This window comes from Capsicum annuum, chromosome 1, assembly GCF_002878395.1.
Source record: "Capsicum annuum cultivar UCD-10X-F1 chromosome 1, UCD10Xv1.1, whole genome shotgun sequence".
NCBI classification, from domain to species: domain Eukaryota; kingdom Viridiplantae; phylum Streptophyta; class Magnoliopsida; order Solanales; family Solanaceae; genus Capsicum; species Capsicum annuum.
In genome coordinates, this window is record NC_061111.1 from 199,984,469 (window position 1) to 199,994,278 (window position 9,810).

The following is a 9,810-nucleotide window of genomic DNA, read 5'->3' on the forward strand; positions in this document are numbered from 1 at the left end:
AGTGCAAGACGGAAAAACTGTTTTACTTTATAAGGTAAAAAAGTCTCACGCCTTACTTTTTCTGAAAAAAAATAAAATTGGTGGGGTTGCGAATTTAATTTTTTGTTCTGCCTTATTAATTTTTTTTTTTTATAAAGCACCCGGTTCATTCCCTTTTATTCACATTATTTTGAGTTTTTTGTTCTTGATTCTCTCTTGAAGGCAAAGACGGAAGCAACTTAATAGAATTTCAAGTCTATTTCACTAGAACTTTTGCACTTTAAAGTATATTTTAATCATGTTTTTGTATAATTATTCTAATACCTAACAAACAACTATGTAGTAGTAATATAATTAATCATATTTTAGCTTACTAATTTGCCAAATATTATTGTTAGCGTACCAACTTCTTAAGCCTAAATCTATGTTAAGTCATTATTATCACCTAATTCTTTTTCGATTTGTTGTTTGAACAACAAAGATGTAAGATTTGAGGTCCATGAAACATAAATTAGGGATAAATTAAAAGTTGATATCTCACTAATATCCTTTTCAATTTCTCCACCTTTAGTTGTATGCATGTGCAAATTGACCAATTCAGCAAATTACTACTTTACATAAATGTTCATGAAACACGTATTAAAACTAATTTTAGTTTTCCATGTGTATAAATATGAAATATCAACATATGTCCATTCAGGATCATCACAGTACCACCGAATATTAATTTTCTATTGGATGTAAAATAATTTTGGATATCAATCAGAAATAACTATGTCGTCTTTCAGATTAGTAATACCTATTTTACTCCTGAATAACCTTTTCAAATAATCATATTTGACGATAAAGAAAATCGACCCACTATAGGATGCCGACTATATCGCACTGAATCATCATCATGCAAAAACTTCATCACCCCAATGTAAACTTACTCTTACCTTATATCATCCATCTTAAAGTAAGAAATGAATAAGGTTCAACAAATATTTCATTTATGCACTTAAACAAAATTTTCAAGAATTTCTGCAAATGAAAGAAACCTACACTTTTTATAGCACCATGCAAGCACGTAAAAATGAATGAAGTTGTGACAAGGCGTATATGGGATCCCACCTTAGAAGGCGAGAACAGACGTACAAGTAAGCCCTGTCAACTAGGAAAAAAAATTATTTTCTCACTTGCAAACACTCCTTCCCAATTTGTATCACCAGTCAAAGGGTAAAGCATTGGACTTTTTTTACTTTGTAAAATAAAACAGTCTCCCCGACTTGCACTTAACCATTAGCTAACATCGTTAACCATTTAAGGACAAAGTGTGAGCCTTCATCCGCCTTATTCCATTTGAAAATTTTTAATTTTTATATGCCTCTTCAAAATTTTGGATGTAAAAAGTTGCCCTTTAAACTTCAAAAAAAATTAAAAAATCCAAATGGGACAAGATAGATAAAGGTTCACGCCTTGTTTTAAAAGATTAACGACATTAGCTAATGATAAAGTGGAAGACGGGGAGACTATTTTACCTTACAAATTAAGAAAAAGTTTCACACCTTACACTTTAACTGAAAAAGGTGGTGGGGGTTGGAAATTTTGTTGCTTGTTCTGCCTTATTAATTTTTATTTATAAAATATCCGTTTCACTTCTTTTTGTTCACATTATTTCGAGTTTTGTTCTTAATTCTCTCTTGAAGGCAAAGACGGAAGCAATTTAATATAATTTCAAATCTATTTCACTAAAAATCTTGCACTTTAAAGTATATCTTAATTATGTTTTTTATATAATTATTGTAATACCTAACAAACAAGTATGTAGTAGTAATATAATTAATAATTTTTTAGATTACTAAGTTGTCAAATGTTATAGTTATCATACCAACTTGTTAAGCCTAAATCGATGTTAAGTCACTATTGTCGACCTAATTCTTGTTGGATTTGTTGTTTGCACAATAAAGATGTGAAACTTGAGGTCCAGGAAACATAAATTAGGGATAAATTAAAAATCAATATGTTACTAATATCCTTTTCAATTTTCCAACCTTTAGTTGTGCATGTGCAAATTGATCAATTCATCAAATTACTACTTCACATAAAGTTCATGAAACATATATTAAAACTAATTTTGATTTTTTCTATGTATAGATATGAATTATCAATAGTTTGTTCATCCAGGACAATCACTGTATCACCGAATATTAATGTCCATTGAATGTAAAATAATTTGAATATCGACCAAAAATAACTACATCGTCTTCTAAATTAGTCAAACCTATTTTACTCCTAAACAACCTTTTCAAACGGTCATATTTGAGGATAAAGGAAATTGAACCACTATAGCATGCTGACTATATCGCACTGAATTGCCCTCATACAAAACTTCATCTCCAATGTAAACATGCTCTTACCTAATCATATTAAAGTAAGAAATGAATAAGGTTCAACAAATATTTAATTTATGCACTCAAACGAAATTTGTTAAGATTACTGCAAAAGAAAGAAATCTACACTTTTTAATTTATAGCACCATACAAGCACATAAAAATGAATGAAGTTGTGACAAGGCGTATATAGGAAACCACCATAAAAGGCGAGAACCGACATACAAATAAGTCCTATCAGTCAGAAAAAAGATATTTATTACTCACTTGCAGACACTCCTTCCCAATTTGTGTCAGTTAAAGGGTAAGGCATGGTACTCTTTTTATCTTATAAGGTAACATAGTCTCCCAGGCTTGCACTTTATTATTAGCTAACGTCGTTAATCTTTTAAGGACAAGGAGTGATCCTTCATCCGCCTTGTCCCATTTGAAATTTTTTAATTTATATATGTCCCAATTTTGAATGAAAAGGATGTCTTTTAAAAAACTGGGTCACAATTACTAAGGTCTACACTATAAAAGATAAGATGATTAACGCTATCGTGAGTAAAAGCCATTAAATCTTAAATAGTAAATAGTGCTTCCTTTTAAAAGTTTAAAGGTTTTGGAGGTTTCAAATTATTACCATGATCAAGAGAGAGAACAACATAATTGATAATCTAAATAAAAAGTGGGGTTGACCGGATTTTGTTTTTGACTATTCACATATTTGTGATGATTTGAGTAGACTTTGAATTTCGACTCCTTTTGCTATTTTTAGTACTTATTTTAATTTTAATTTTAATTTCCTTTTATTTGGTCCATTAACCGACTTAACTTATATTGCTCAAGCAGTATGAGAGAGCGGGCTTATTCAAACTGTCAAAAACTATGTACTTAATCAACCCTATCAAATTGCGCACCGAATCAGCCCAATAGACCCAACCCATATTGACATCTCTATCTACAATTCTGGTTGAGCCACTTATTTTGATAATATCACATGACTAACATACATATGTATTACTAGATACATAGAGCACGTGCAAGCACCGGCCCAACATAGATTATTTTTTTGTTTTTAATTTATGTGATATCGTTAAATTTTAAGAGTTGATTAAATTTCTTGAATGATTTTTAAATATTTTAAGTTATTAAATATTGTGATGTATAATACTTTTTAATTTTGTAGATAATTTGTGTTACTTTTGTTATTTCAATATATGCGGCACCGATGAAATTTGAAGAGTCAATAAAATTTTTTAAATAATTTTTAAATTATCGTGTTGTTTTTAAATATTTTAAGTTATTAATTATTATAATTTATAATTCTTTTACATAATTTTCAGATAATATAATTTGTTGTTAATATTTCAATTTATATGCATTGATATAATTTAGAGAGTCAACTAAATTTTTTATATAAAGTTTCTACACAGTTTGATATTTTAATTATTGTAATTTATAGTACTTTTTACTATTTTTTAAATTAGATATGTTATTCCCTATGTCCCAATATATGTGAGTGTGATAGTATTTAAAAAATTAATTAAATTTTTTATATGTCGTTAAATAATTTAAGTTGTACATCTTTTATAGTTTTTAAGTTATTAATTATTGTGATTTATAATATTTTTACATAATCTTTTAAAATATATAATAGATTAATTTTTTTAGACATTTTAAACTGTTAACTATTATAATTTATAATATTTTTCAAGTAATATGCAATTAATATATGTCACTCTCCTTATCCAAACTTTTATGCTATTATAGTCAATTATATATTTAAAATAATTTAAATTTTTAATTATTGTGATTTATAATATTTTTTCTTCCATTCCACTTTAAGTGACATTGGTATAATTTTGAGATTCCGTCAAATATTTTATATCTTTAATTTTTTTAAGTTGTTAATTATTATGATTTATAGTATTTTTTACGTATTCATTTGGTCTTATGTGACATAATAAAATTTAGATAATCAATTATATTTTAATATATTTTTAAGATATATTAAGTTGTTAGCTATTGTAATTTATAATACTCTTTCCTTGTCCAAACTTTTGCGGCGTTGATTGACAATTATATTTTTAAAAATAATTGAAGTTTTTAATTATTGTGATTTATAATACTTTTTTTAATTTATGTTTAAGTGACATTTATATTATTTCGAGAGTCAACCAAATATTACGATTGAAGTAGCGAAGCAGACATGTCTTAAATGACTCATAATAATTAATTACAAGTGATATAATAAAATTTCTATAAGAAAAACACTTGTGAAAAAAATTTAAGTGGGTCTCATATAAAACGTCAAGTTAATATAAAACATCAAGAGTTAATTTATCATTTTATGTCTATTTTATTTTTCTTATTAAATATTGTTAATTTTTAATACTTAAATGATTTATAATAATTAATTAGGGTGATATAGTAAAATAGTGGTTTAAGCAGCTAAAACAAACATGTCATAAATGTCTATTTTTATTTTTGTTACTAAATATTATTAATTTTCTAATAAGTAAATGACTTATAAAAATTAATTTGGAATGATATACTAAAACCACGAGTAGAAGCAACTAAAACAAACATGTCATAAATATTTAATTTTTTTTATTACATATTATTAAGTTTTTAATATGTTAATGATTTATAATAGTTAATTAAGGGTGATATAACAAAACCACGAGTTGAAGCAGCTGGAGTAGACATGTCATAAATGGTTATTTATTTTTTATATTAAATAGTAGTATTAATTTTTGAATGTGTAAATGATTTATAATAATTAATTAGAAAAGGAAATGGGCTGACCATTTTTGAAAAAAAATGACCAGCAATTTTAAAAGTTGGACAATTGGAGCCAGTCGGACCAATTTAATTTCACTTTTAGCCATTGGCCCGTCGGTCGCATGCAGTCTCTATACCATATTGATATACTTTTATTCCATATTGATACACTTTTATACTACATTGATACACTTTGATACCGCATTAATACACTTTTATACAATTATTGTATAAAATATGTATTTGTATTTGGTATCAAAGATTCATGTATTTGATATCAAATATTGTATTTGATTGATAAAAAAGAAGAGCAACAATTACAATGTTATAAAATCATATTTGATTGTTAGAAAAACTACACCAATTAGAAGAATAGCTTTTTTTTAAAGCTTAAAACTTGACAACTTATTTTAAAGCTAGCAAACTTTAAAATCTTTATGATTCAAATCAACCTTTGAGTAATGGCATTATAGATAAAGAAGAGGATAGCTTAAACGGGATCACTGGATACTGATATTTGCAGCAAAAGAAAAACAAAAAACATGAAGATAGTAACAAAAAATGGCCTAAATGGCTATATTTAGGAAATTCAAAATCAATGGCTACTCGGCGGCAATTCTTTAGCCGAGTGGCTATTCTTGTCCTTTTCCCATAATTAATTAAGGATGATATAGTAAAATTATGGGTTGAAGCAGCTGAAACATAAATTTCATAAATGGTTACTTACTTTTTTTTATTAAATAATACTCCCTCCGTTTAAAAAAGAATGGTCTACTTTCCTTTTTAGTCCGTTTAAAAAAGAATGATTCCTTTCCTTTTTTGGCAATGCTTTAATTTCAACTTTCCACATGACATTTTTAGGACCACAAAATTAAAGAACATTTTGGTATATTTGACATAACTTTAATTCAAGGTCACAAGATTCAAAAATCTTCTTTATTTTCTTAAACTTTGTATCAAGTCAAAGTAAGTCATTTTTTTTCAAACGGAGGGAACATTAATTTTTTAATATAATGATTATTTAATTTTTATTAAATAATATGAATTTTTTAATATTTAAATAATTTATAATAATTAATTTGGAGTGATATAGTAAAATCACGGATTGAAGCAGCTATCAAAATGACGGAAATAGCCCTTGAGAAGCTGGAAGGACAACCTCCACCTGTCTGCTTTTACCACCTGTTCACCACTTCTATATATTAGTAATTAGCAGTGACGGACCCAACAATTTTAAGCTGTGAATACTTTAACAAAAGTTTATTAACCTCCACCTACCTGCTTTTACCACCTGTTCACCACTTCTATATATTAGTAATTACTAATTAGTAATAGTAATATACAGCTACCATATATTATATATTTTTATAACATTCAAAGACAAAAAGAGCATTAGTTATGGATCATTCCGCGTAAGTATTTAATATCAGGAAATGGACAGCAACAAGATATGGAGGCATATGAAAGCAGAGAATGTAGTTATGCCAGCAACTCCACTCTTCAGGTCTGCTTTTTTTAAAAAAAAATCTGTTAATCATACCTCCGTTTGTTTTAGCTTGCTTACACATTTCGTCCAATTGAACTTGCTTGGAATTGAGGCGTAATTGTTGTTGTTATCATACGAGCTAAAATAATTAACTCAATTCATGTTTCCTGATTTCCAGAGAGAGGTAATACAGCAGGCAAAACCTGATTTAGAAGATGCGATCAAGAAGATGTTCAATAATACTGGCGAGTTTCCCAAGTGTCTTAATATGGCATACTTGGGTTGCTCTGTTGGGTTCATAGTATATGAAAGAAGTGTGAATGAAAAAATGGGGAGTAAAATGGTGGAGGAAAAGGAGACAATAAAATGGAAAGTGTACTCCCAAATTAGAAAGTTTATTCTTTCTCCCACATTGGTGGAAGAAGAGAACTTGAAAGTGTTTATAATCAAGAACACTTACTCCACATGGCAAGTGAGGCAAGAAATAATAGATGCCTCACGCCGTCGTTGTCGTCGCTCGCTCGACCTCGGCTTCGTCGATCGATGAGATCTATTTTTTTGACAAACTTTATTTGAATTCCGAAGAATGCTGGTGAAGAAGCAGAATGACTCCGATCAGTGGCACCAGTATGTATACACTGTGATAGCTAAGCAGCAATAGGTAGGGTAGGAAGCATGATGTACAACAGTAAATCTCATCATATACGATGGAGACATAATACCATTAGGGAACTTCTCTCTAGTGGAATTATCACTATTGACTATGTAAAATCAAAGGATAATGTGTCGGATCCACTTACAAAAGGCCTATCTAGAGAAGGAGTGGAAAGAACATCTAGGGGAATGGGTTTAAGGCCTAGGACGAGTCAGCATGACGATAACTCTACCTAGCAGACTGGAGATCCCAAGAGTTAGGTTTAAGGAGATCAAACAAAGTTGTGTCTGATAAGTTCAACATTGTCAATTACTCAACCCATTCTCATGATGTAGACAATGTATAATAAACTAGGTTAAGACTTAAGGTGAAAAGTCTTTTAATGATTATCTAAATTTGGCAGATTTGACCAAATAGTTTAATCTACAGGATTGAACGTTTAGAAATCACCTATGCGAGGGTGAAGTGGAAGCCGTTTCAAAGGGAATGTTAGTAAAGGCCTATTCTTTGAGCTCTATTGAAACCGGGACGTGTTCATGGCTGAAAAGAACAAAACCATGAGAACCATAAACGTTAAAAGGCTGGTTGTGTGACATGTATTGTCTAGGTATACATTAAATCTCGATGGCTCAAAGATATCAAATCTACCGATTGACCGAGTGCATCCGATGCATGTTCACTACGGAAACTTCAAAGGAAAACCCACTTCGCTTCTGCTAATAACTTCCTATTTCCTTTCGGTAATTCGTTTAACATAAGTACACAGACAATTGCAGGAAATCACATTGATAGGTTTCATCACATTGCTGCAGGGACTTATTGAACAAGCAGAATTAGACTCGTTTGATTATCCTTTTTATGCACCATACAAGGATGAAGTGGAAACGATTGTTCAAACGGAAGGTTCATTCGATCCTGATACCATTAAGCTTTTCCAAATGAACTGGGATGAGAGGGACAATGATGATGACGTTTGTTTCGATGCCTATAGCAGTGGTAAACATGTAGCAAGAACCATGAGAGCTGTTTTAGAACAAATGCTTGTTAGCCATTTTCAATTGGCTAATTCCGTTGTTGACTATTTGTTTCAGAGATATGCATATCATTTGGCTTGTCATTTCTTGGTTCAAAAAGGTAAGTTCTGTTGAGTTCATAGAATTGTGAATGGAAAATGTAAAAAAAATGGTAGAGAAGAGGAGATATGCATATCATTTGGCTTGTCATTTCTTGGTTCAAAAAGGTAAGTTCTGTTGGGTTCATAGAATTGTGAATGGAAAATGTAAAAAAAATGGTAGAGAAGAGGAGATACCAATTTGGAAAGTGTACTCCCAAAATTGGAAAGTTCACTAATTCTCCCACATTAGTGGGAGAAGGGAACTTTGGAGTATTTAGAATGATGAATACTTACTCCACATGATAAGTGAGGCAAGAAATAAGAGATGCCTCGCGCCGTCGTCGTCGTCGCTTGCTCGGCTTCGACTTCGACTTCGGCAAATGATCGATCGATGAGATCTATGCACTGTTTCTTTTCGACTGAACTGATATATTGTTTCTGTTTCGACTGAACAAATGTAATTCTTCAATGAAGTGATGCACTGTTTCGAACAGGTGCACTATTTGGTGAAATGGTATACATGTTCAGTAAAAATGCTGCAGACATGCATTTTCAGAAACATCACACCATTTAAGTGAACCAATGTCACCTTTTCGAAGAGGCATTTGCTAGGCGGTATAAACCTGCTTTCCTTCACAGGTTTTGATATGAAATTTTCAGAATAAAAACTCTCTTCTTTTCTTTACAAATATTCTGTGTGATCAATCAAAACGTTCTGTACGTTCGAAGAATCCGCCTATTTGAAGTACCGCTATAGTCGAATTGAAGGCCATTTTATTCTGGGAGGAAGATTCCATAACCTCGGGTACAATGAGGGGAATTATTCCTTAAGAAAAATCGGTGAATTCGGACGACTTGATCTTATTCATTTTTGTTTCATCTATTTTCTAAAAAATAAAATACACCTCTTGGAAAGGTCATTTTGATCTTGTGTTGAGGGTATTTGATATAATTCATTGTATTCTTGTTTATATACTTGAACTTTAGTTGAAGTTGTTGTTTCTACTATACAGATTCTGCGTATCCGTAGAAGGAATATAACAAGTTCTTCAATATTGCCATATCTTTGAGAAAAAAATGTCGAAGAGATAAGAGGATACTGCAAATTTCAAGTACCACACTATACACTAGTGGATCCTGGAGTATTTATTTCAGTGTCTATATAAGGATTTATATGTACTCAAACCTTAGAAATGGAATATGCATAAAATGAAAGTGGTTATAGTTTATTCAAGAAACCCGTGGTAGAACCTGTAGCCTTTGTATTCAAGAAAGCTTATTTAAGGACTTTCATCAAATCAATGTGAGACTCTTTTCCCAGCTGGTTCAACAACCATACATAAGAATAAATTAATTGAACAATTTTTTGTTACGATTCGAACCGAGTTTTTGGCCACAATGAGCATTCCGAACCATGAAGGCCCGGGCACCCCTT

General features: G+C 30.3%; 1 protein-coding gene across 2 annotated transcripts; it reads left to right on the forward strand.

Moving 5' to 3' along the window:
• The first annotated feature begins 6,348 nt into the window (after window positions 1-6,348).
• Window positions 6,349-9,382, forward strand: LOC107857184 (probable methyltransferase TCM_000331). 2 transcript variants are annotated; one of them, XM_016702123.2, is made up of 2 exons: window positions 6,349-6,624; window positions 8,074-9,382. In XM_016702123.2, exons 1-2 carry the CDS (start codon window positions 6,571-6,573, stop codon window positions 8,407-8,409), a joined length of 390 nt encoding a protein of 129 aa, XP_016557609.2. In that variant the 5' UTR covers window positions 6,349-6,570; the 3' UTR covers window positions 8,410-9,382. The 2 variants fall into 2 exon arrangements, with proteins under 2 accessions (XP_016557609.2, XP_047256043.1); XM_047400087.1 differs by lacking the exon at window positions 8,074-9,382 and adding an exon at window positions 6,785-7,266 and having other exon boundaries at window positions 6,374-6,624.
• The last annotated feature ends 428 nt before the right edge of the window (window positions 9,383-9,810 follow it).

What these genes read in the sequence shown, in the direction of transcription:
- LOC107857184 (XM_047400087.1), top strand. Translation starts at nt 6,571, where the DNA reads ATGGAGGCATATGAAAGCAGAGAATGTAGTTATGCCAGCAACTCCACT. An exon ending in CCAGCAACTCCACTCTTCAG is followed by an intron (nt 6,625 to 6,784) that starts GTCTGCTTTTTT and finishes CCTGATTTCCAG; the next exon opens with AGAGAGGTAATACAGCAGGC.